Source organism: Sphaeroforma arctica (assembly GCF_001186125.1).
Source record: "Sphaeroforma arctica JP610 unplaced genomic scaffold supercont1.721, whole genome shotgun sequence".
In the NCBI taxonomy this organism is placed as follows: domain Eukaryota; class Ichthyosporea; order Ichthyophonida; genus Sphaeroforma; species Sphaeroforma arctica.
The window spans coordinates 13,731-39,855 of NW_014039837.1; the positions used below are offsets into that span (position 1 = coordinate 13,731).

Genomic DNA, 26,125 nt, shown 5'->3' on the forward strand with positions numbered 1-26,125 from the left:
TAGTTTAGTTAGTTAGTTAGTTAGTAGTTAGTTAGTGTTAGTTAGTGTTAGTTAGTTAGTTAGTAGTTAGTAGTAGTGTAGTGTGTAGTGTGTAGTGTGTGTGTGTGTGTGTGTGTGTGTGTGTGTGTGTGTGTGTGTGTGTGTGTGTTGTTTTGTTGTGTTTGTGTGTATGTACGTGTATATATTATATATATATATATATATGTGTGTGTGTGTATGTATATGTATACATGTATGTATGTGTAAATTAATACCCTAAATATGTATGTATGTGTAAATAAATACGTATATGTTTGTTAAAAAAAAATACCACTACAGAGAGAATAGAATCTGTGTCCAAAAAAATACATTATCTTAGATAAATAGTCGCACATCTTTGCCAGTGCGCTTTTGATGTTCTACCATTTTCAAAAATATAAATATAAAGTATTCTGTGTGATTGGGTCACAGGCGAGAGCGGCAGACCTAGTGGTCGCAGGCGAGAATCGCAGTCATAGTGGTCGCAAGTCCCGGTGGCAGTCATAGTGGTCGCAAGACCCGGTGGCAGTCTTAGTGGTCGCAGTCTTAACAAATACACAAAATTACATAAAACACATTTAACGTGGAGTACCGAACTGCACGTTTTCAGTGAACAGTCGCAGTTTTCTATTATTCGGCAATTTACACTCTATAATTCACTCAATATTAGGCTTGCCCGATTGCGCCTACATAGCACTACGCGATTGCGCACCATACTAACAACCTATTTATTTACGTCTCCCTTTTGTTGCATAGAGTTGATGTCCTCCCTTTGACAGTCAACTATTGATACTCTTACCTCGATATTTATTTTTTAAATTTCCTTAAGCCTGGAAGATTGGTGTATTTGACAAACCTTTATTTCACTATTTAGTAACAAATCATGAATGACTATACACCATAATCACGATCGGATTGTGCTTCATTCTCAAATAGTCTTATATGGTACCATAAATATGACCTGAGTAATCTCTGCCATTCCAAATCTTCCCTAAAATGGTTTGCCTGGTTTCCTTGGCTCCATTTATTTTACTTTTTTGATGAACTCACTCACTGTCGTCGATTTAATGGGTTTATCACGTATAATTACGGCACCCAAATCATTATCTCTCAAAATTATTGTAAAGAGCGATATTGCCTTCTTTTTGTGTGCTGAGCTAGAGAAGCAGGGTTTGGGCCAAATACTGCCATTTCCACTATCTACTTTGAAGGAATCTTCAGTTTATTCTGATGCAAATAAAACAACACGTGTGTCTGATTTCCAAAGACAAACATCCAGTGAACCATTTCATTGCTGCAAACCGACATCAGTTGAATCGCTGAAATATTAAAATTGGTTACTAAGTCGCTCTATGGCAGTGACTTTGCAGAAAGCGCATCGAGAACATTTCATCACATGCGGGTAAGTGCAAGCAAGGTTGCTCAAGTTTCTGGATCCCACACCCAACGCGAAAATATCATGATACTACAGAAGAATACAAGCTCTATAAATGCCGATATCACAGAACATAGAACCAAGTTACATTGTAATAAAAAAGCACAGACACAACAAAGGGTGTACACAAAGACCACAAAGAACAAAATGATAAAGATTGGAAACGTAAACAAACTAATATAGACCAGGAATCAAAACAGATTGTATCTTTAAACACCCCAAATCTCGAGTCTTCAAGGTGTATAAATCAACCCACTTTTGGATTGTATTCTAAATGAACTTGTTCGCGAACCCCGTTTCGCTCTAAAATGAGTATCAGGTATGTTTTATCTCGCCCTCGCCTGTGGTTTTAACTCAATAGTTTCTCGTCGTTATGGCGCGTATTGTTAAAGACAGTCCGGGGAACAAAATATTATCTATAATATTATTGATTTCAATTTCTTTGTTTGTTTTGCTAGTGTTATTGATATTGGCAATTTGATGTATCAGCTTTATTTCATTAATTTCAATTTTTCGTGTTAGTATGATTATGATGTGCACCCACCACAACAACCGTCATCGCAACAGATAATATAGATACAGTTAGTATTACACAGATAGCGGGTGATATACAGACAGGTCACGTAGCTACTACAGCGTATCAGTTTTGGTTAATAGCCCAAACTTGCACCACAATGCCCAATTTTACCCTCGGTCACACTACAAGTAAAGCTATGAAAATGCGCGAAAGCATCGAAACAGAGGTCGATAATCATTTGAAATGCTGGAATTGTCACGGTGCCAACAGTACACGAATGGTATAGTTGACGAAGTCTCTGTAAATACAGAATCAAAACTAGACTATTCAACTAAAGCACCAACACTAAACTTTAATACCCATAGCTGCTCAAGGTCAAAACACAAGTAGCGCAGAGTGCACACTGTATGTATACATGAACAGACGTCAATCTTGTATCCCTACGACAATACAAAGTGCAACAGGCGATCTGTACTTTTTAGGTTTCTGAGGGGTTAGTGATTTTAATGTTAAAGCAAACCCCCCTCGTGAATCCTAAACCCCCTCTATACTGTAGATCAATGATAAGCGGCCATCAAGATGGGAACAACAACGCAAAACAAGGCATACATTGCTAAGTATCTATGATCTATCAACTACAAACATATAGTTGTACTGTAGGTGTTGTTCAATTCGGTGCTCTATAAATATACTAAACTTGTGAATGGGACATGGTGTCCAGTATTTCCAGTATTTCCAGAAAGTCAAGTGTTCATGCTATTAAATTGTTCATAATACGGTCACGCCAGCACCCACATGCAACACAGACTATGCATAAACATCATGCTATTAAAGAAAACCCAAGAACACATCAGTCATTTTATGAGAGGTTGTCACTAGTCATTCCGATATATCATGATACTAACGGTCTCCTTATGGACGCAGAAAATGAGTGCACTACATACGTTTAACAAAGAACCTGGGTCATTGCGCGCCAAAGGTGGTACGCATCTACAAATAAATAGTAAATACAGACCACTTGCGATGCCATACTGAGTTTATATCAGTGTATCTACGTGGCCACTAGAAATGAAAACATTCAAACAAACGAACAAACTAAATATTAACGATAAAAGATAGAGGAACGAACAAAGTAGCATACAAACCAACGGACGAATAACAAAGGAACAACAAATGAACATATAGACGAACAAATACTGCAACCTAAGTATTTTGTTGCAAGGAAGACCCTGTATTGGGTTTATTTAATATGAATATTTTTATTAAAGACTATAATTTCAACTTAGCATATCCGATAAGTTTATGCTTATTATAAAAAGCACAAAATTAAATGTTTAGTTATTTGATCAATTCAATAAATGTACAACGCTTTCCCTTGTACGAGGGGAGTACGTTGAGATACAGTAAAGGTAGGACAAGCGACAGACATGTATTTCAGAATTTTTGTTTTTGTATTGAGCAAAACACGAGGTTGTAGGAAAAATGAATCAACCGTGACAGTAACGAACGACACAGGCAGAGGCTTTATTAATAGTTATAATAAAGATGGTATGCCAGCACACCTAGCGGATAGCAATATTAAATCCGAGACAGAGCCGAATGAAGGTACGACATCAAACCAATCGCAACAGAGACAACTAGAGCCACACAATCGACACCTTCAAGTGCGTCTTCGACGTCGACTAGTGCAGTTGACCGATGCAAGGCACCCACCAGGTTAACAGGCAGGTTTTGGTGGACGATATACAAACACAAACGGGTGTGGAAGAAGATCCAACTACAAGACCTAAAAGCGAAAAAAGCACACATGTATATTCATTGTCAGAAGACGCCCTAGGTTCGCGCACATACGAACGCACCCTCCAATATACTTATAAAAATTACTGATCATCAAAATAAGGCAGGGACAAGCGTTTAAATTTCCCAAATCGACATCGAAAGCAGCACACACCCTTCAATATCAGTCGGTTGTACTAGATTTTAAACTTGCTCGTATGTGCGCAAAACTTACTAAAATCGACCCAGAGTGAATGCGATACTATCGTACAGAATGCTAGAATCTAAACATATTACACAGTTGCAGAAAACTCTGAAGAAGAAAAAACCCCCCATTGCGTGCAGGTGTTACATCACGTACATTGAACTGCCAAAAAAAACCCCTCAATCTGAACACGTGTTTATATTGTGTGTAAAACAGCTGCTCGAGTACGTTGAAATTGAAAAATGCTCAATCACTAAAAATAAAAGGTCAAATTTGCCGTATATCGACTCTTCAGCCCCAGGTGGAAAATATGCTTGGCCTAAACGATTCTTCTTCGTTACTTTATCTCGCAATAGATTGGTGTATCAGAAATAACTACAAATTACTACATCAATTTGCTTGCTATAGCGAGGGACATACATACATATAGCAATAGTTTGCACTCAAGCAAGAGAGTATTCAACGCTTAAGTCCTACGAGAATGCTTACACAAAACTTTTAGACTGCACACCAATCTTTGTATTCGACGGCGATATACCCCCAGCTAAACGAGAGGAACATCAACTTTGATTCGATGCAGCGAAGGAAGCCTATCGTGGTTGAGAATTTTGGAAGCAACTGGAAGGTGTGAGACAGTGGAATTAAACCGACCTAACTGTCACGAGCATGAATACGAACTTGGGAACAACCTCGTATAGGTATCGTTTGTTGTTTGACTATTCGTTGTCAGAAGTGAGTAGCCCCATACAAGCGGACCCACAGCTGGCATGCATGTGACACAGAGAACTTCCTGGGGAATAGCTTCTGTTGACTCAGACATGCTTGTCTATGAAGGTGATATTAATATTTGTTTCTCTCTGAATATAGAAGCGGCTAAGACTCAGCTGTCTAAGCTTCGTGTTTGTATGTACACCCACAGCGACAAAACAAGGGTTTTCAAACTCCAAGGGTCTAAGTGAGGCAAAATTCATGGCACGCTCCCTACTAATAGGGTGTGGAGCTACACCCGCCGCCTTGAAGTCAAGAACGGCCCACTGTTTCGATATTATCGAAACTTTTTTTGTCTCGGTTGCATACTCAACTGTGTTTGAATGAAAACTGTAAACAATTGGAATTATGTACTTGCCGCCCTTAACGATGGTCTAGGTGTTATTCGCACGCCCGGTGTGAATCTTCGTTCACGGCTGCAATACATGCATACCATTGGGGAATTCGACGTATCTGGTACTATATGTGTAGCAATTAGATGGTGATCGCGAGATAATTGAGGGTGATATAGATATAGCATCAAACCGTATATGTGGCGATACTGCTACACTACTGTGCTGGTGAGTATACTCAGACTGCAAAATGTGAACAAGCATTGAATTCAAGGGTGCGGTGTTTGACCTGCTCGGGTCATATAGTGATTTACCGCTTAGGGCGGGAACCTTTTTTCTACTCTTGACATGGTGTCATATTGCTTGTGACATGACACTGTTCAGTTCGTATGTATACCGAACTGTATATATTCTTGAGATGACACTGACTGATTTGATATGTCCAACACTCCCCTGAAATCACTAGGTGGTGAATCGAGAGAATGCAATCGGATCGGGAATGGGTAGGACGTGCAGTGGATTTGGTTAAAATATCGGCTTGGTTGTCGGCAGGCGAGACGAATTTCATCGAGATGACGGCATTGTCCTGTAGTTCCTTTATGTAGTGCACCCGGATATCAATGTGTTTCAGGTGCTTCGTGGGGCCAGTGGAGGCGATAGCATGGATGGCCGACTTGTTGTCACATTGGAGGACTGTAGGGGAAGTTTGTGGGAAGCCTAATTCTGCAAGGGCATTTCATAGCCATTGGTTATGCTTAGCTGCCTCAGAAGCAGCAAAATAACCCGATTCGGCCGAACTAGTGGATAGTGTCTTCTGCCTGTGTGATTTCCATGCAACGGAAATCCGATTGATGCGGAGGACATATTCTGTGAGAGTACGACGAGTATCAGGGCAGCCGGCATAGTCGGCGTCAGAAATAGCGTCAGCGATGGGGGGTCCCTGTTGGTATTTATATATGAGGCCAAGATGTGATGTACCTTTCAGGTAATAGAGAATACGTTGCGGAGCAAGCCAGTGTTGCTGGGAGGGGTTCTCCATGTAGCGGGCTAATGTATTGAGGGCATAGCTCATATCAATACGCGTGAGTACAGAGAGATGCTGGAGCGTGCCGATCAATTCATGGTATGCACACATGTGGCGAGAACCGGTATTGTTAGTTAATATATCTTGTGTTACCGGGGATGGTGCAGGGTGACTCAGCTAGTTCGAAGGTATTTAATGCGTCACGGATGTAGCTGTCTTGCACTAAGCTAATGAAATCCGACACTGTGAGTACGCGGCCTAACAGCCCACTGGGTGTACCTAAGTCTTTACAATTGAACTCGGCTTGAAGAAGTGACTTAAGGTGATCGACATCGGATGGTCGAAGGCCACAAATAAGGAGATCATCAACGTAGAGGAAGACAAAGCACTTTAGGTTGTCACTATCGACAACGAATAAGCAAGGGTCGCAAGCAGCTTGACGGAACCCCATGCCGAGCAGTTTGTATTTGATGAGTGCATGCCATAAGCGGCCGGACTGTTTAAGTCCATACAGGCACTTTTTGAGCTCGAGCACACAGTCCGCAGGAACCCCCATGGCATCAGTACCGGGAGGTGGTTTCATGTAGATAGGCTCATCAAGAACGGCGTAAAGGTATGCTGTGTCGACATCCATTTGAGCAACATGCCAACCTTGGGAAGCGGCGACGGCAAGTAAAGTTCGCAATGTATCATGGCTGCATGTAGGGGCATGGGTTTCGTTAAAGTTGATACCCTTTGTTTGTGTAAAACCGCGAGCACAAAGGCGTGATTTGCACTTGTCGACGATACCATTGATGAGTTTGACTTTGAACACCTATTTACTAGATACCACAAAGGCATCATCGGGAACCTCGTCAGGCTGCAAGAGGTCGTATGTGCCGGCCTGTGTGAGGCTGTCAAGTTCCCTTTGAATGGAAACACGCCATAAGTCAGCATCCGGGCCCTTGAGCGCGGCACGGATAGTCGTCGGGGTAAGTGGATGTTCTTGGACTTTGAGACAGGCACTATAGATTCGATGAACAGTGTCGTTATAAGCGGCCTGTTTTGTGGCAATAGTAGTGGTGTGTGGTTCGCGTGGGGAGGGTGGACAGGTGAGAGTGATGGGTTGTACTATGCCATCAACATCGTCATCGTCACTGGGAAAGTGGAGTCGGATTGGTTGTTGTAGCGCGGAAAGTGCCTTGTGTGTGCTAGTGCGGGTTTGTCGGCATGGTTCTGGCGTTTCGTCCGTTTAACATTTACAAGGGATCGCAAGTATTTTTGGCGAAGGTTGTACTCTTTGATGGACAGGGCCTGAGGGCATGCTGATGGATTGGTCGGTGGCTGGAATGTAAGTATGCCATTGTTCTCCATATCACAGGCCCACGATACATGTTTGGGCTGGGGAAAGAGGTGGTGGCGTGCTCCCCTGGAAGCGAGGCGGCGGATGGTGGAGAAGGTGGTGCTAAAGTGGCGGTGAACGTGGCAACATTAGTGGTGGGGATAGGGTCCTGATGCATTGGATCAACGGTAAGGTGAGACGGTGCGGGTGCGTGCGCTGATGACTCCCCTGAAATGGAGGAAGTGAGAGGATGATTACCACTATGTGTGTTTGATTTGTTGTACATACGCATGTTATTGAGTAGGGTGGGCTCCCTTAATGCACCTGTGTTACCACGCGGCTCAAGTAAGAGATCGCGGAGTGTACGGGATTCAGGATGTCGTTGGATATGTGTGTGGAAAGAGCAGGGTCTGAGTTGGAGGTGGCTTGTGTGGTGGAATATTCAAGTGGGGTAGGTAGGAGTGGACGTTGTAGATGGGACATCGAAGGTGTGGGTAGAAGGGGACTAGAGGAAGATGCAGCAGGTTTAGTGGTATCCAGAGTGGTAGTCTGTGTTTGAATGCCACGAGAAGTGGTAGTAGGTGGAGGTGTGGGTCCGGCGGTAGTGTTGCGGGTCGGGTTTAGGGCAAGGGTAAGTTTCCTAATTGTCGGAATGTCGTGTGGTGGCGTTGAGAACTGGGGAACCGGAGTGTTGCCTATCATACTTCATGTGGGAAAGACATGGTAATTAAATTTAACATCACGGGAGTGTCAAATTTTACCAGTCTTGAGATTTATAATACGGCATTCATCATAGTATGTTGATTGACGGTCGTGTCCAAGGTAGACGCCTATGTTGGCGCGGTCGTCAAGTTTGTCTGTACGGGATTGGTTAATAAAGACCACCTGACAGACAAAAGGGTGGATGTGTTTGATGCGGTCAGTGGGTTTGAAGCCCCAGAAAATCTCCCATGAGGATTTGTTGTCTTTGTTATGTTTGTTATGATGAACGGACATTTTAAGGGCGGCAAATTGTATGGCTTCACCCCACATGTTCGGCGGCATATTGGCTTGTTTCATGTCGCTGAGCGTGATGTCATATATGGCGCCGTTAGCGCCTTCGACCAAGCTATGCAATGGTGGTGTGGCAGTAGGTACATATCGAATTTGGACATGTTCCTGTGTGTTGATGTTATTGAACGTGTGGGAGACAAACTCGCCGCCCCTATCACATTTGAGTTCGCGTAATTTGGCGAGATAATCTTTACCAATATAGGTATAGAATCGATCAAGCACTGTGATCGCAACGTCTTTGTGTTTGAGGTTGTAAACGAGTGTGTAGCCGCTGTTAGCATCAACGAATTTGATGTCGCATGTATAGCCACTTGGAGTCGTTGGCAAACCGGTATGAAGATCAACATGAAAACCGGTACCTACAGGCGGACGTGTGTCGTCATCTTTGTTAATGTGTCGCACTGGACGGCGTCGCATCTTGCCTTTGACACATGGTGTACAGAAGGTAAGATTGGTAGGATGGGCAAGCGCGTCAGCTTCGGCAGTCAATAAGTCTATCGTAGGTGGTACAGCATGCTTGATGTTTCCAACACGAGCAATACATATGTAGCGCCATTTTGGGAGTCCAACGACGGTGGTGCCATGTTCTAGAAAAGTGTCCGCAGTAGTACGGATGACCTCGACATGTGAGTGTAATTGTCGCAATGTCTGGTTATAATTTTGGTGTTAGGCATAAGTGGAAAAACCATAGTGATTAGGCCATTCTCTTTGTCGAGTTTATCGAGTGTGTTACGCCATGTTGTTCGTGTGAATGGTATATTGCCATATAAACGTTTGTCTGGTTAGTGCCATCATTACGCGAATGCGTCGTAAAGTGGTGCATCATCGTTGAGCCCGGAATACATCGACACTTGAGCATTGTTGGCATCGGCGAGCAAATCTATGTCTACTGGTCCGAAGACGGTTGTTACATGTTTAGTCAAGAGTTCCGGGTTGAGCATCCAATTAGTGTGAGATGATTTTGTTTGAATTGTAGGCATGATTTTGTTTTGGAGAATTGTATCAGTGGACTTATCACTATGACCCAGTCGGTTGTGCCACTCGGTGGCTGTGTTTGTTACAAGAGTTGTTAATGAATATTGTCCATAGTGAATAGGGATAGTGTGGAGTTACTTAGTATCCTTAAGGATGTGACATTCCGGTGGTGTATCAGCATGTGCTGCTGCCGGAAATGTACATCATATCCATGTTGTTGTAAAAGTTGGACTGAAAGTATATTCTGTGCGGCCGTAGGTACAATGAGTACAGGGCCGAGACCTGGAATCGTTCCTCGTTGTCGTAGAACTATCTGGCTCTTATTGGGAAACTCAACGATGAATTGGCCTGTCTCTAAATTGTGAACGCCATCGGTGGTCGTCCTGATGTGTACCATGGCGTCAGAGTCGATGAGGGAAGGGATGAGATGGTTATGTACGGGATTTTCAGGGATGTTTTGGAGTATATTCAATTTACAGTGGCATTTGAGTTGCTCACTGGTAGTGGAGTAATGGGCATCTATATCGGTATAGGGTGTATAAGATATGCTATGAGTATTATGATCACCCTGACGTATGGCCCCGTACCTTCAGTTTTGCATGCAAGCTGCAGCGTTATGTCCTGTTTTGCCGCATTTGGGGTTGGTACAGTGGAGTGTGCTTCTATCAATCGGACACTTGTTGCCCTTGTGATCTTTAGAACCACGCTTGCGGCATATGGATTTGGACAGCCATGAATACTATGTCCAAGTTCGTCACCTATTGGACATTTGATATCCCGAGGCTTTCTTGTAGTGGTAGGTGCGGAGTGGATACCTTTTGATGTGATGAATGCATTGATACCAGATGGGCTGTTGTTGATCTGAAGCTGATAATCGCCTTCATACTTCAAGGTGGGTCTGTAGACCTCACTAATGTCAAGTTTGGTTATATCCATGGCAAAGATTGTAGACCGAAGTAGGTGATATTCATCACCGAGGCTGTATAATAGCACACAGATGAGATATTTGTCTGGGATGTGTTCACCAACATCTAGGAGACTTTGTCTTAGTTCCTCTAGCTGTTACGTACTTTGTTCAGTGGAGCCAGTAGCCGTAAATGTGGTGAGGCGTACATTGATTTAGGGTAATGGTTATGGTAAACAGTGGTAACCAATTCCTCTTTGATTGAGTCTATCATTATACGTCGGCATCGGGCATTGGCTAGCGTGTCGACACCACAAAGCTGCTCACACACAGTCGGGATGAAGTCGATGAAGAACTCCGAAGTGCGCAAGTTCCATTTTAAGACCCACGATCCATTTACTAAGGCTTTCTCAGTTTGCAAGTTTAGTACGGTTGTAAATGTCTTTGTACTTGGGGCACTCAGAAAGGGGAACACCTGGGTCGGTGGGGGTAATACCATATTTTTCGGCATAGCATGATGAATCTATTTTTATAAGGATAATATTATTTATTTCAAAGCAGTTAAGTTACAATGTTTGTACATATGGTATGGCTCTCATAGCCGTTGTAGTGGTTCGGGGAAGATCGATGGGAAGAAGTGGTCAGTATATTCTCTGTTGAAGCTTGGACCAAGTGAGTCGACAATGGAGAATATGCGCTGGGTCAATTCAGGCCGGTGCTGACAAAAAACTGACACCATCGAGTGTGCCACGTATTCGCTTTCTGACCTACTAAATAGCGTACCCACCTCTGTGGTTCGGATCGGGTCTTTATCGTGTAGTGCTGTGGAATGGGTTAGTGCAGAGTACGAAATGCCAAGTAGGACCAGGTTATCCGTCATAATTCGGTTGAGGAGCGAGGTTGGGGGTGGACCGATGCCGCACCAGACCATGGATGCACTCGGTATGTGCTGGTTTGCCTGTATTGGAAGTATCATGGGCGGAACCAACAGGCGCGATGAATTGGTTTGGACCAAAATTTGGAAGTAGTACTTCAACAGCGTGATTAGCCGGAGTATAGGAAACATCTGTTGATATGTCAGAGACGGGTGTGGGTACAGGGGTTGTTCTACATGCTGGAGAAAAGATCCAAGGTGTTCGTGGAGGGTCCAGATACCATGGAAGTCGTGGCGCCCCTGTAGTTGCTGGAGGAGATCAGAGCCAATGAGAGGCAGTTTTGGGCCTACCAGGATGCATTGGATCAGTTGCTGGATGCAGGCAAAGTGGTTGGTGGTGAAGTTTTGGCCACCGGGGCAGACAGGGCAGAGACAGCCGTCAGTGCGGTAGTCGAGAAATGTGAACATGTCCGTATTTGTTACAATCATAGCACAGAACCGGATTGGTGTAGGCTCGAAGCAGCGGTTGAAGCTGTCGTGTCTGGCTTTGTCCCGATCTGAGGTTGGCTGTTTGCCCATGACCAATTGGTAGTAGTATTGACGCCGGGCCATTGCCGCGATCGCCTTGTTGGACCAGCGTTTCGTTGATTTTTTTTTCTAATGTCGTCACATCGTCGGCGGAGGGCTACATGATCTGGTGTACGCTCGTCCGTGGTTTTGTATACAGTCTTCAAGTGGGCATATATACTCTATGGGAAGCGCAGTGAGGGGTTGTCGTGGGCCCAGGCGGGTTGCGTCAGAGGCGTGAGTGGGTTTGTGCTGGCCATTGAGTCGAGTTGCAGTCCCACCGGAGCTTTTAAGTTTGGCGATTCTGTCCAAGGCCTATTGTAATTCAATACGAGTAGTATCAAGCTCGAGTTGAAGAGCAGAGTAATTATCGGTAGACTTCTCGGATTGCTCGAGAGATGTGATTGGGCTTCTGTTAGACGATCTGTTAGTTGTTTGTGATCGATTTGTAGTGATTCGTGTTTGGCTAGAAGCACTTTGTGTTCGTCACCTAACTGCACATTATGACGTTTGCAGTTATCGATACCAGTTTGAATATCTTTGCGATTTTTGTTTGCAAGATATAGATCACTACGCGCCATTGTACGATGTGGTATTGTTTTTGCAGTAGAGCCAAATATTTCATCATAGGAGATGCTAAGATCCTTGATGACGTTGTTGATGGCATCCATGTGACCATTGGCGGATTCGAGAGAGGTGTATACTGGTAGTTCTGGCCAGAATTCTCTCGCAAAAGCTTGTGCCTCGCTGAGAAAAGTGATAGCTTTGGGCCAGTTGATCACCTCCATTTTGTTACGTGTGAGATTGATTGATTAAGTATGTTAAGTATTATGAACTGTAATCAATCTGTGGAGTTGTTGAGTGTCTGTGTAGTAGGGTTGTTTTAGTCGATCCGACTTGCTGTCTATGTAGTGTTTAGTATAAGTTACTATTTAGCTGTATGTTTGACTTACTATCGTGTGAAATTCGAGGCCCACAACCTGTTAGATGAATGTAAACAGATAAGAAGTAAATTCATTTGATTACCCAACTGAGGTCATACAGTGTTTTACCGCTTAGGGCAGGAATCTTTTTTTCTACTCTTGACATGGTGTCATATTGCTTGTGACATAACACCGTTCAGTTCATATGTATACCGAGCTGTATATATTCTTGAGATTGACACTGACTGATTTGTTATATCCAACAAGAGGTAACAGCTATGAGAGTGGTTAGCATCGATAGGCAAATCACGGCTGACAGATATTGCTAAACTCTACTGTGCTGGCGAGTATACTCCGACTGCAAAATGTGAACAAACATAATTCAAGGGTGCGGTGTTTGCAAACCACTACAGATATTCAAACACACATATGTACCTATTACTCGGAACAGGTGATATTAGATCCCGATAGTTACAAAATCAAATATGCTAAAATTCTGGTAAGCCAACATACAAAAAAAATATGACAAGTCCGCACTTCGCCACAGATTGCAGTAGCGTTTCAGCACCATGAATCAAAATGTATTAGTATGCCTCTACTAGCTTGTGCACCGTAGATGGACGCTGTATATTTCACAGTGCTAATACTGTGATCTCAGAATGTCGGTCGGATGGAGAATAACGCAAAGATTGAAGTAGGAGAAGAATGCATTGGACATCCAGTCCTCGAAGGCTACTATTTTTAGCACAGCAAGCAGCGTATGGAAAACCCCATAAATACAGCTCTGATCTTGATCTTACATTAACGTCAAACAAATATATCCTATGCATAAGTGAGCTAAGTAAGTAGAATGAACGCCCGGGGAATCGTAGGTAATTGAGAAATCCCTGGCCACGTTCGTAGTTGAAAGGCCTCGTACTGCATCCAGATTACACGACCAATTGATTGCTGCTGTGTACGGTACAAAGAGTATCAGAGGTAACAGCTATGAGAGGGATTCGCATCGATAGACAAATCACGACTGACAATATCATAATATAATTTGAATTATTATTGTAAGGCAAAATATTTTGGAATCTACGCCGTATACACTGGAGTTATAACGATGATATTACACAGTTCTATCACCTGAGAAAAAGTGATGCATAGGACCATAGACTACCGATTATTAAAGCTTCAATTTCAATAAACATGTTTTTGCAACAAATTGCAAATTTTTATATAGATATTCTTCATATAAACTTCAATGTTTTATACTTCTGTTTTTATAATAGGAGAGATGATATCTGCTAGATTAAAGCATACGTCAGCCACGATACAGAAAAACTGTAAATCTACAAGCTTTACTTTGTCCGCTGACATTTTTAAAGATCTTCGCACGTCGGTTTTTCCTTTATGACTCTGATCTACGAATATTTTTACTCCGGTAACAAAACATCGGACGAAGGAACAACGGAGGCCCATGTATCATATAGATGGCTATTGCTATTCACACCAATCGAAAGACATGAATAGCTAGAGGATGCATTATAAAGACGATCCCCCATTGGAGCGACATTCATAGCACATCTGGTTCCCCTTCTATGTACGTTTCCCTAACAGACACCTATCCGTAACCCCAAGCTATTTATAGCACGGCGCGCCCTTTTCTGGTTGCCCCTTGCTCATTGGTTCTCAGCCAAGTTAAATTTATTCAAACCCTGAAAACCCCAAAATTCGAACTGTGATGTTTTTTTCTGACCTTATTTATTCTATTATTTCTGATCCTATTTATTTACAAACTACGTTCACGAATACTGCTATACTATTGCATCGCATCTGTTAGTCTGTTTGAGCATCATGAGCGGCCCTGGGTCGGGGGTACGTCCCCCACCGATGTAGCAGCGTGTAATATAACTATTGCCTCACAGGAAACAGGCGTTGACTGGCAGTTCTGGCCGTGCGAGTTACCTGATCATCGTCGTAAACGTAAGAAGTGTTCTATTTGCAAACGATGTAGAGGTTGTACACCTCCATGTGTGGCCAAAAGAAACGAAGATGTAGTTTGCACAACTGATGATTGTTGTTGTAGTAGAGATATACACGCTGATCCTAACAGGAGAGGTAAACAGAAGACCAAAAGAAAGGCATCATAGGGCCCTATACGGACATCGAAAAGAGCAAGGAAGGAAGTTGTGGACGTCGAACCAGATAAAAATGATATTGACAATGGTATAGAAGCTAATCAACAAGCCGAACAGTAGCAGAATATTACAGACCTCTACTCATTACTCGGTGTCACGTCGAAGCCTGCTGATTATATTATGTCTCACGCAGCGATGTCAACGGAAATAAGTTTGTGTGTAAGGAATATTATTCCGCCTAACTTACTTACTTTGTGCTTATCTAAAAGATCGACAGCTCCTTGCGCATGCCCAGACCTTTTAGATATCAGAATCTTCCCGATTCCTTTCTTGTACTGGTGGTATTACTACGTTTGTTTGTATTATATCTTCAGCTATAGTCGTTGGATCTTCAGTCTTGTCTAAGGTAACAGTAACAACAGGGACTAACGCTCGCTCTATGACACCGTCACTGTGTGTTTGTTTATGCCTTTAACTGCTGATCGGATTTGATTCACGTCCCGGTGTGCCATCTACCGGCCTGTTTTCCACCACAAAGGAACTAGCCTTCCGTTTAGAGAGTTTCAGCTTAGGGAGTCTGCCTATTCTAAGGATTTTTCCTCCCTTATAGTCTCTCATATCCTTCTTCTGATCAAAGTGTGTACTGCATACTTTGAGGACCTTGTAATCCTCCATGCGACCATCTAACGTCTCCCGCCATGCCTCTCGCCATCTGTGTAGTGGGATCTCATCCCACATCAGACCGTATTCTGAAACACAACAACGACCGCCTGACATCTTCCTCAACTCAAAGCTGTCTAAGGTATATCTATAAGTGTGCACGTTTGCATTGTTGGAGTATGTATGTTTATGTGTAAAATTAAGTAAAACTAGGTACAATAGTCAAGTTGTAGTCAGATCGTAGTCAAATCGTAGTCAAGTCGTAGTCAAACGTAGTCAACCCGTGGTCAACCCGTAGTCAACTCGTATTTTTTTCTGTTATTTTTGAAAAAATGTCAAATTGTAGGTAGGTTTGCTTCACGTGCCCTTGACGCCGTTGTAGTCGTAGTAACGGGTACTATAGTGTAGCGTCATAGTCGTATTGATGCCCACTATCGATTGGTGCAATAATATATAGTGTCCAATTAATAGCCGGATATAGCCATATATAAGCATCGTTTGATACGTGACTATTTCTCACAGATCAGGGTCTTCAGATGAATACGGGAAAATGCAATCTTCATCGTCTCGATTTCTGTTTCATTGTAAATTGGCCATCTTTTGATAGCATCGATGTTAGTTTATACTGTACTATATCCGATACCAGCTCATCAATATGGAACCCTTATCCCTCACGCAGCTACATCCTGCCCGTAGTTATCCCGTTAGGCTTTTTGGCACAATACTGATATTTTTTTAACACTGATTTTGCCTGGATATAAAGACGAAGGAAGGTAAAAAATTACTGTCACGAGCATGTATACAAATTTGGGAACAAACTCTTATAGGCATCGGTTGGTGCTTGGCTATACGTTGCCAGAAGTGAGTATCCCTATACGAAGCGATCCACAGGTGGAATACTTGAGCAGAGAACTACCTGGAGAAGCAGTTACAGCTTCTGTTGACTCAGACATGCCGGTCTATGAGGGTAAAGATATTTGTTTCTTTCTGAATGTAGGGGCTGCTAAGACGCGGCCATTTATGTTTCGTGTTTGTATGTGCACACACGGTGTTTTAAACTCCGAGGGTCTAAGTGAGGCGGAGCTCATAACACGCTCCTTATTGATAGGGTGTGAGTACACCTGCTACCTTTAAGCGTCAAGAACAGCCCACTGTTTCAAATACAATTGAAACATATACATTGGTCTCGAGTACATACTTAACTGTGCATAAATGGAAACGCAAACAAATTCGATACCGTACTCGCCGCCCTCAAGAATGGTCTTAGAAACCATTTAAACGCCCAGTGTGAATCTTCGTTCAGGACTGCAATACGTGTATACAGGAATGCTTTAATGTACCACATGTGTAGCACTAAATGGTGATCGAATATCAGGAGACCGTGTATGTCATAATATTGCTACTGTCCTGATGATTATATACCGTTTGCAAAATGTGAACAAGCATAAGAAAGGCGGACGGTGTTTACGAATTATCACAGATATACAAGCACACATCCGTACCTGTTGCTCAGAACAAGTAGTATCAGCTTCCGGTCGTAAGGGTAACCCTATTTTGACACGGATTGCAATAGCGTTGCGGTACCACAAACTAAAATGAATTAGCATTCCTCTCCTAGCTTGTGTACCGTCGCTGAACGCTGTCTATATCACAAAGCGCTAATATCGCGAACTCAGAATGCCGCTCGGATGGAGGCTTACGCAAAGACTGAAGCAAGAGGATGATCAAGTGCTCGAAGGGTACTGTGCATGTTCACTAGATGCTGGTAGGCGATGTGTGCATGTAGCTGCCCTTGTATGGGCAATACAGCAAGCAACGTGGGGAAAGTTATCGTCAGATGAAGATGATCTGTCTACAAGCAAGCCAAGTAAGTGGAATGTATCCTCAGGCAATCATAATGACGATATTGAGAAATTTCTGACCACGATCATAGTTAAGAAGCCTCGTACTGCATTCAGCAAACAAGACCAATTGATTGCTGCTGTATACGGTACAAGAGTATCAGATATAATGGCCACGAGACCGTGAGAGGCTAGCACCGACAGACAAATTAGACAATGGCAGACTAAACAAATATTTAAACTAAATTATGATCTTTCCATGGTACTGAAAAATAGCTTTGGGAACGCCGCAAATAGTGGGGTTTGTACGGTAATATTGCAGAGTCCTATCACCTAAAAAAAAGGAAGTGATGCATAGGGCGGGCCATAGGTTACCTGATTTTAAAACTTCAATTTCAATAAACATATGATATCTGTTAGATAAAAGCATATATCAGCTACGATACAGAAGTGTAAATCTACAAGCTTTACTTCGTCTGCTGACATTTTAAAGATCTTAGCTCTTCGGTTTACCCTTTCAATATAAATACAAGAAGATGCAATCTTCTTCGTCTCGGTATTCTGTTCTATTGTAAAATGGCCGTCTTTTGAAAGCATCTTCAGTAAATAATATTTGACTCTATCCTGTAACAGCGCGTCAATGTGGAAGTCTTTATCCCTCATGCAACGACACCGTGGCAATAATTTATCCAGTAAGGCTTTTTGGCACAATTTTGATATTCTTTTATCACTGATTTTGTCTGCATATAAAGAGGAGGCAAACACGCAATGTCCCGTTTGCGGTGTTTATATTCACTCCAGGTCGCTGCCTGAAGATTGAGATTCGAAGATGTTTCTCAGAAAGACTCTGTACAGTTTCATACGAATGCTTTTGTTGCATATCCACCACCCTTGGAACACGGAAGTCTCAAGCCATTTACAAGACTTGGATTCATTAGTGCCAATGGAGTTCGCGCCGGAGTTTGAAAAACGATAACATCACCATATTTATATCGTTAAGGATATTGGACGTCGTTTGGGTACAATTCAACTCGTATAATTGGTCACAATCCCCTGCTCCAGATTGCGCCGCACTCTACAGAACCACATAACTACTGTGTCCTCAAACCCTAAGCCGACCTGGAATGAAATTCTCCCCGTGCGCCTTTAATTGTTTCATAAACACATTGAATTTCGTATTGCTCTGGATTACAGTCCAATAGCACCGATATGTTTATAATTCAATTTAGCTACAGTGGTAGAATCAACTTCAACTTTCTGCATTTGAAACTTCAGTCGAAGTTCCTCGAGTTCCTTGCTAGCCACCCTTACTTTGTCTTCTGCATACTTTACTTGAAGTGACATCGTTTCATTGAACTCTTTATCATTGTCCACCAATTTAGAGTGCAAACCATCGATTTCTATACGCCTCTTTACAACTTTAGTCACAGCGTTCCCAACAGCCTTTGATTGCGCTTTTAATTGATTTGCGGGTTCGACGAGTGTTTGTATACTAGTCCGTAGGCCAGTTCTCGATCTTTAGATCGATTACTTGTCTAAACCAAGGGTGCATCCTTTTCCTATATCTCATCTGCGATAAGCAGTAGTTGAGCCTCGCGCTCTTTTTCCTTCTCAATGTTATCCTCTACGGTGTGTGTGACTGTACGTTGGTATTCATCACGCTTCAGGGGAACAGCATCTGGTGTCAACGTGTATAGCTGATTTTCCTTACGTAGAAACTGTATATCAATTTGCTTTTGACACCATCTGTGACATTTGTATATTTCTATGTACACTGACCACCAGGCTTCATACGGCCTAACTTTGTCAACCACGTAACAAATCAAGATACTGGTTGAATTGGTTGGATAGCCATGCTTGATTGCATCAGAACAATACTCTGCCGCACACCTACCCATCGTGTAATCATTATGCGTTTCAAACGCCCTTATTACCACGGGCAGCGTCATGAAAATATATCAGTGTCTGAATACTATACAGTCATATATTTGCCAGTAGAACATATCAAGTACGATATCAACCCTCGCGCAGTCGCTTCTGCTGACTGAAAGCTGCGCAATGGCCGTTAAAGTTCGACTAGTGTATCAACTAAATCACAAATTATCCACAATCACCTGCACTGGCTGCCAGTCACGGTCGCCGCCTCGATTTACACATTACGCGATGCCATAATTACAGGGCGGTACCGCAAGGAGGGCAGGACAATCGGCCACGTACGACAGACCTAGGCAGGCAGCACCGCGAACAACAATCGGTACAACGCACAGCATCTACGCCAGCGCAAGGACAGTCACCACAAGCACACGTATCAGAACAAGCAGCTTGCTCCCACCTCTGCAGCACCACAAGTCAGCGTAGTCACGCACGATGAATCTGAGCAGGAGCCATCTTCGGCAACAGAGGTACATATTAAATCCATTCTCGCGGATGACTATAAGCAACCCGACGAAACAACCTCGACCCCACCACAATCAGCTTGGGCACTTATACCAATGTAACTCAGAGACATGAGGGTGTCCGATGATAATGTGGCACTCATGTTTACACATCCAATCAATGCAATATCGGCAATTCTTGACCCTCTGCTGACATCAGACAACCGCGTCTACATACAATTGCAGGCGAATGGTCGGACATTCAGAGCATGGGCGCGAACCTGAGTTGCATCGCACGAACATCCGCAGACCTCCTAGGACGTCCGATCACTACACCCCAAATTTCTTATTATGCTTAGCGGACAAAGATGTGCGAACTCCTCGACTGGGGACGACGGGAGTGGTTCCGATTGGATTCGGTACTGAAATCATCAACGGATCTTTGGAATTTATGAACTCGCCTGACAGCATCGACATTATTCTAGAATTAGATATGATGCCAGGCCTAGGTTTTTACAAAGGGGGTACACAGTCCCCTCTCGCTTTATTGACCTAACCGATCTCGATGACCTTCTCATATCAATGGCCCGTTGCCAAGCCCCCAACACCACCAAACCAAACGGTGTACGGGCACAACTAGATACAGAACTCTGAAACAAACGCTGCCATTGCAGACAATACATGCTGTCGTCTAAAGGGGAGCGAGGTCGCTATACTAGTGACACGCGAACAGATCATGAGCATGAGGAGAACCACACGCAACTTTGTATCCGATAGGTGGTTACCGTATGTCGACATCCAAGTACAGAAATGGTTGAACGACCTGGTTGTCATGATGCGCACGACAACGACGACAGTGAATCTACTACCGATAGCAGTTCCTACTTTCGACAATGAAGGCAAAGTAAAGAAGTTACGAGCACGTTTCGACAGGAGAGCCGTCAACGCACTCTTACCACGCGACCAGTTCTTGGTATCCAAGGACAATGAGACCATCTCCTTAAGAGTAGGAAGTATTACACACCACTAGATATATCGGCAGCAGACCGTATGCTACCTATACACATCCTTCGACGATACCTTCTTCCCTAAAATCATGACTTCGGCAGTCGCAAAGTGACACTTTGTTGTGCTCATCTTGAAGTTAAGGTACGTTAGGTGTCTGATAACCTCCTTCACTGTAGCGATGTGCTCTTCACGATTGTCACCGGCGATCGCTATGTCCTCAATGTAGTGATGTACTGGCAATCCGACTAACCTCGCACTCAGGGTGCGTTGAAGTGGCTATGTTAATACATGGGAGTGCAAACGGTGAGGATGTGAACGAGGACTAATATATGTCAGGCGTCAAGCTGAAGAGGTATCTGGCGTTGGGTTACTAAACCCAATACACAAAATTGACGCTGTGGGTAGAATGAGCTAGCAATCGAGTATTCTCGCACGAAACGTCATAAAAGTACATACCTTTCAGGCTTCCTGAAACAGCAGCCGACCGTGACTGTAATATCAGTTTCAACATTCGTGAGTGCAGAATCAGTCCATGCATACTTACATGGAGCATGAGTGTTTCGTTGTCAACTTCTATACTTCGACAGCATAAAAACATACACACGACTCTTCTCACACACTAAGTAGTATGTTCAAAGCTTCGTGATACTGCCGGCAAGCTGGACACACTCGATAATTGGCACAGGTTTTAAAATATATACACAGGTTTTTTCAGCGGTTTAGGAATTCAGACTATCTGCTGCATTGTAAGCAAATGCTTAAAATTGAATATTAGTGAATCTCATATAGTCGTATATTCCAGAAGGTCGTGTACACTATTAAATTGCGAAGACGTTCGCTTGTATACCGCGTTTGTTCACAATGTGAGATTCGTGTACAAAAGTATAGTTGCACACTTTGACGATTCATCATACTATCGTACTGCACTGACCATATGGCTACATATCAATTCCAAAAATCTTGATGCGCAATAGAAAAGCATGCTCGGTCTGTTGCAAAGGAACACTCAACAAGCGACAAATGTCAACGCGTGTTTCAAATTAGCACTACACAATGCACTCAATTAACACACCGCAAACAATACCACACACGGTCATTCAGCTGAAAATTTGTAAAATACAGACCTTCTTCATATGACAATGAAGGAATATCACTAGGCACGCAGCATAGGCGTATCAATCGAGAACCATGCATGTGATAAACAAACAAACAAACGACAAAAGCACAGACAAACAAAACAATTGATGGACCAACGAAAATCACCCCACCCCCCTCTTAAACACATAAACGAATAAACAACACACAAAAAACAATCATCAATAAACAAATGAACAACAAGTGAATAAATGAATGGAATAAAAAGCGAACAAATAAACAAACAAACAAACACACTGAACAACTGAACGAACACATAAGATATGGGGAAAACGTCACAGACACACGCATGTCTGAAGCATACCAAAAATCAGAGACTCGCCATCGGACACTGATTAACAACTTACATCCACGTCTTCATACTCACATCATGTACCGACGTAATCACACCCACGAGATAACACCCGCTGCAAACCACTCTGTGAATGACACGTTACACCATGTACACGGCGTACGTGGCACTCCAAGACGGCTTACATACGGAGTCTTTGGCGTCCATGTTGACCCTCCACTGCAGAAGAAGCTGCACCACTTCTTTGTGACCACTCATTTCGGCATGAAGCAGTGGTGTTATCTCACCCTGACGGAGTGAAAAAAGAAACAGTCGTGCACTGTGAAAACGATATAGTATAGAAATAGATAGTATTACATATATAACATTGCTTCGGTAAAAAAACAAACTAGAAAGTATATATTTTTAATCGTACTATCTTCGCACACAATACACAAAACTGATGCTGTGGGTATAATTAGCTAGCAATTGAGTATTTTTACACGAAACGTCATATAAGTGCATGAGGACTCTTCTCACCGCCTATTTAGTATCATCTAACTTCTGTGTTACTGCCGACATGCTGGACAGACACGATAATTGGCACAGGTTCAAAAATATATACACAGGTTGTGCATCAGTGAAGAAGATGAGACAATCTCGCTGCCCTTCCATACGACCACCGCAAAGAGTCATTTAGACTATCTGCTGCATACTACAGGCAAATGCTTGAAGACTCAGTGTTAGGGAGCCTCATATAGTCGTAATCAAGTAGGCCGTGTACATGCAATCAAATTGCGGAGACGCACACCTGGCATACCGTGTTTGTTCACAATGCGTGATTCGAGTCCGAAAGTACATTTGCACCCCTTGACGATTCATCATACTATTGTACAATACTGAGCATATGACCATATAAGAATTCTACGAATGTTGATTCCCAATATAAAATTATGCTCGATCTGTTGCGAAGAAACACGTTGATCAACAACCGTATCAATCGAAAACCATGCATGTGGTAGGCAAAGAATTACATAACAAACGCACAGACAAACAAAAAATTGGAGTAACCACGAACAACTAACAAACAACAACCAACAAACAATAAACTTAAGAACAAATAGGCAAACAAATGAATGAACAAACAAGCGAACAAACCAACAAACGAACGCACCAAACACAGCACGAGCAAGCTGACAAACAGACAACATACAAAAGCATTGACACACACGGTCAAATGATGCAGCCCGTATACTATGTAGATACCTACTACATATTCATCGATAACGCGAATGTATCTACGCTTTCAGTTATATTGACCATCATTTTATGGCTCACTATGTAAGTGTACTTCGTTTAATGGGTAGACACATCGACAGAGATCTAAACTAGTCACACAACGAGTTCGTCACTCAGGCGTGACATATCAAATCATAGTTAACGCCTCTCACACAACAATACCAGCATTGTTCACCAGTTTGACAGATTGTATCATTTTGAAAATGACACGAATTTTCTCCCATCCGTATGTACCAAGATATGCTCAGCATATATACGGATATATCTGTATCAATATCTGTAATAGAAAACCGAGGCATTCTATCACTTGCTGCTACACTACTACCGAGCATTATGACTTTACCATGGCGTAGCTTCAAGTACAGGAACAATATGCCTTGCGACAGTGTACATAGAACAAATCGATAAATCACACATATGATATAGGGGAAATGTTACAGACCCATGCATATCTGAAGCATTCTGAAAATCAAAGATTCGCCATCGGACATCGAGTAACAACTTGCATCAACGATTACATGCTCACACCATGTACCCACCTGCTTACACACGCTCAAGATATCACTCGCTGCAAACGACTCTGTAAATGACACATTGAGCCATGCACATGGCGCGTGAGGTACTTCAAGGCCGCTTACATTCGTTGTCTTTGGCCTCCTCGTTGGCATTCCACTCCAGGAGCAGCTCCGCAGCTTCTCTGTGGCCATTATAACAAGCTGTAAGCAGTGGCGTCATCCAATTCTGACAGTCGTGCACTATGAGAACCAAATCACATATGTTACTTATGCAGGTGTGCACCCACCACAACACCCGCCATCGCAACAGACTATATAGAGACAGTTAATAATACACAAATAATGAGTGATATGCAGAAATGCCCAATTTCATTCACGGTAAAACTAGAAGAAGCGCGTTGAAAATCGTCACATTGGAGCAGAGGTCGATAATCATTCGAAATACAGCACCACATATCTTCATTGTGAACTACTGTCACAGACCACCGCACAAACTGAATTAGTACAATATTGCTTCGGCGAAGAACAAAAAGGAAAGCACATATTTTGAATCGTACTGCAAAACTGACGCTATAGGTATAATAAAAAGAAATAGAGTATTCTCACACGAAACGTCATGAAAGAGCACGACTTTTACACTTCTTTGAAACAACAGCCGACTATAACTGCAATATCAGTATCAACATTCGCGAGTGCCTAATTAGCCCATGCATACTTATTGGAGCATAGGTGTGTTGTTGTCTATATTTGGAGAGTATAAAAAATATACACGACTGTTCTCTCCACCCAAGTAGTACGTTCTAACTTTGGTGCTATTGCCGACAAGCTGGACACGCACGATAATTGGCACAGGTTAATTGCGTAAAACTCGATTTTTTAACGCGATGCCATTTTTGGCAATGCTTGCGCACGGCAATGCTTCGGAACCAATAGTCTGTTATTCTCAAGTAATAGCGTGTTTGAAAGCAAATATCCAAAAGAACAAGCCTGGAGCAATATAAATAACATATTGACTAATAATAGTAGAGTTATATCCATGAGAGTACACCTAATGTTTTGCACTCCTTGACGATTTTTCATACTATTGTATTGCACTGGTCATATGGCTACATATCAATTCTACGAATCTTGATGCGCAATAGAAAAACATGTTCGGTCTGTTGCGAAGAAACACTCGACAAAAAGAAACAATCAACAACCGTATCAATCGAGAACCATGCATGTGATACACAAACAAACAAACAATAAACAATCATAAAAACAAAATAACAGGCCAACGAACAACTAAATGAACAAATGAACGGATAAATAAGCGAAAAATCAAACAAAACAAACAAAACAAACAACAAAACGCACGAACACACTGACAAAAAAAACAAAAACTACTGGCAGTCAAGAAAATATACTAACGGACGCATGATCGAGCTCGTATACAATTAAAACACGTACTATATATTTATCGGTAATGCGAATGTTACTAGGCTTTTATTATTTTGACCGTAATTGTATGGTTCACTATGTGAGTGTGCTTTGACTACCACGTACACACATCCACAGAGATCTAAACCGGACACACCACGAGTTCGCAGAATTGACTCAGGCGTGACAACTCAGATAATTTTGAACGTGTCACACACGTGACCATAAGGATTGTTTATCATCGTGACAGACTATATCAGATTAAAAATATTACGAGTCTTGTCTCATACGTATGTACGAAGATATGCACAGCATATATACGGCTATTTTTTGTTCGAGAATAGAAAACCAAGACATCCTATTACCTGCTGCTACACTACTACCAAGTATCATGTCTTTACTTTGTTACTTTGGCGTAGCATCAAGTACAGAAACAATAAGCATTCCGACAGTGTACATAGAGAAAATTTAAAAATCACACATACGATATGGAGTAAACGTCAATGAAACACACATGTCTGAAGCAAACGGAAAACAGAGATTCGCCAAGGGACATTGACTAACAACTTGCATCAACGGCTCCGTATTCACATCATGTACTCGCATGTATACGCACACACGAAATAACAATCGCTGCATAGCACTCTGCAAATGACATATTAGACTATGCACACTGTTCGAGACCGCGTACGTACTTTGTCTTTGGCCTCTACGTCGGCATCCTTCTCTAGGAGAAGCTGCACCACTTCTTTGTGGCCATTCAGACT

General features: G+C 42.6%; 4 protein-coding genes across 4 annotated transcripts; 2 read left to right on the top strand and 2 right to left on the bottom strand.

Annotated features, from left to right (window-relative positions):
• Window positions 1-11,951: 11,951 nt before the first annotated feature.
• SARC_08225 (hypothetical protein) lies at window positions 11,952-12,557 on the bottom strand (the record flags this gene model as incomplete). The annotated part of the gene is made up of 1 exon (XM_014297806.1): window positions 11,952-12,557. The coding sequence occupies one exon, from the start codon at window positions 12,555-12,557 to the stop codon at window positions 11,952-11,954; it is 606 nt and encodes a 201-aa protein (XP_014153281.1).
• A 2,729-nt stretch (window positions 12,558-15,286) lies between these two features.
• On the bottom strand, window positions 15,287-15,592 carry SARC_08226 (hypothetical protein; the record flags this gene model as incomplete). The annotated part of the gene is made up of 1 exon (XM_014297807.1): window positions 15,287-15,592. One exon carries the CDS (start codon window positions 15,590-15,592, stop codon window positions 15,287-15,289), a length of 306 nt encoding a protein of 101 aa, XP_014153282.1.
• Window positions 15,593-16,914: 1,322 nt separating this feature from the next.
• Window positions 16,915-17,743, top strand: SARC_08227 (hypothetical protein). Its single transcript, XM_014297808.1, has one exon. The coding sequence runs from the start codon at window positions 17,153-17,155 to the stop codon at window positions 17,501-17,503; it is 351 nt and encodes a 116-aa protein (XP_014153283.1). The 5' UTR covers window positions 16,915-17,152; the 3' UTR covers window positions 17,504-17,743.
• Window positions 17,744-20,397: 2,654 nt separating this feature from the next.
• On the top strand, window positions 20,398-20,979 carry SARC_08228 (hypothetical protein). Its single transcript, XM_014297809.1, has one exon. The coding sequence runs from the start codon at window positions 20,428-20,430 to the stop codon at window positions 20,719-20,721; it is 294 nt and encodes a 97-aa protein (XP_014153284.1). The 5' UTR covers window positions 20,398-20,427; the 3' UTR covers window positions 20,722-20,979.
• Window positions 20,980-26,125: the final 5,146 nt, after the last annotated feature.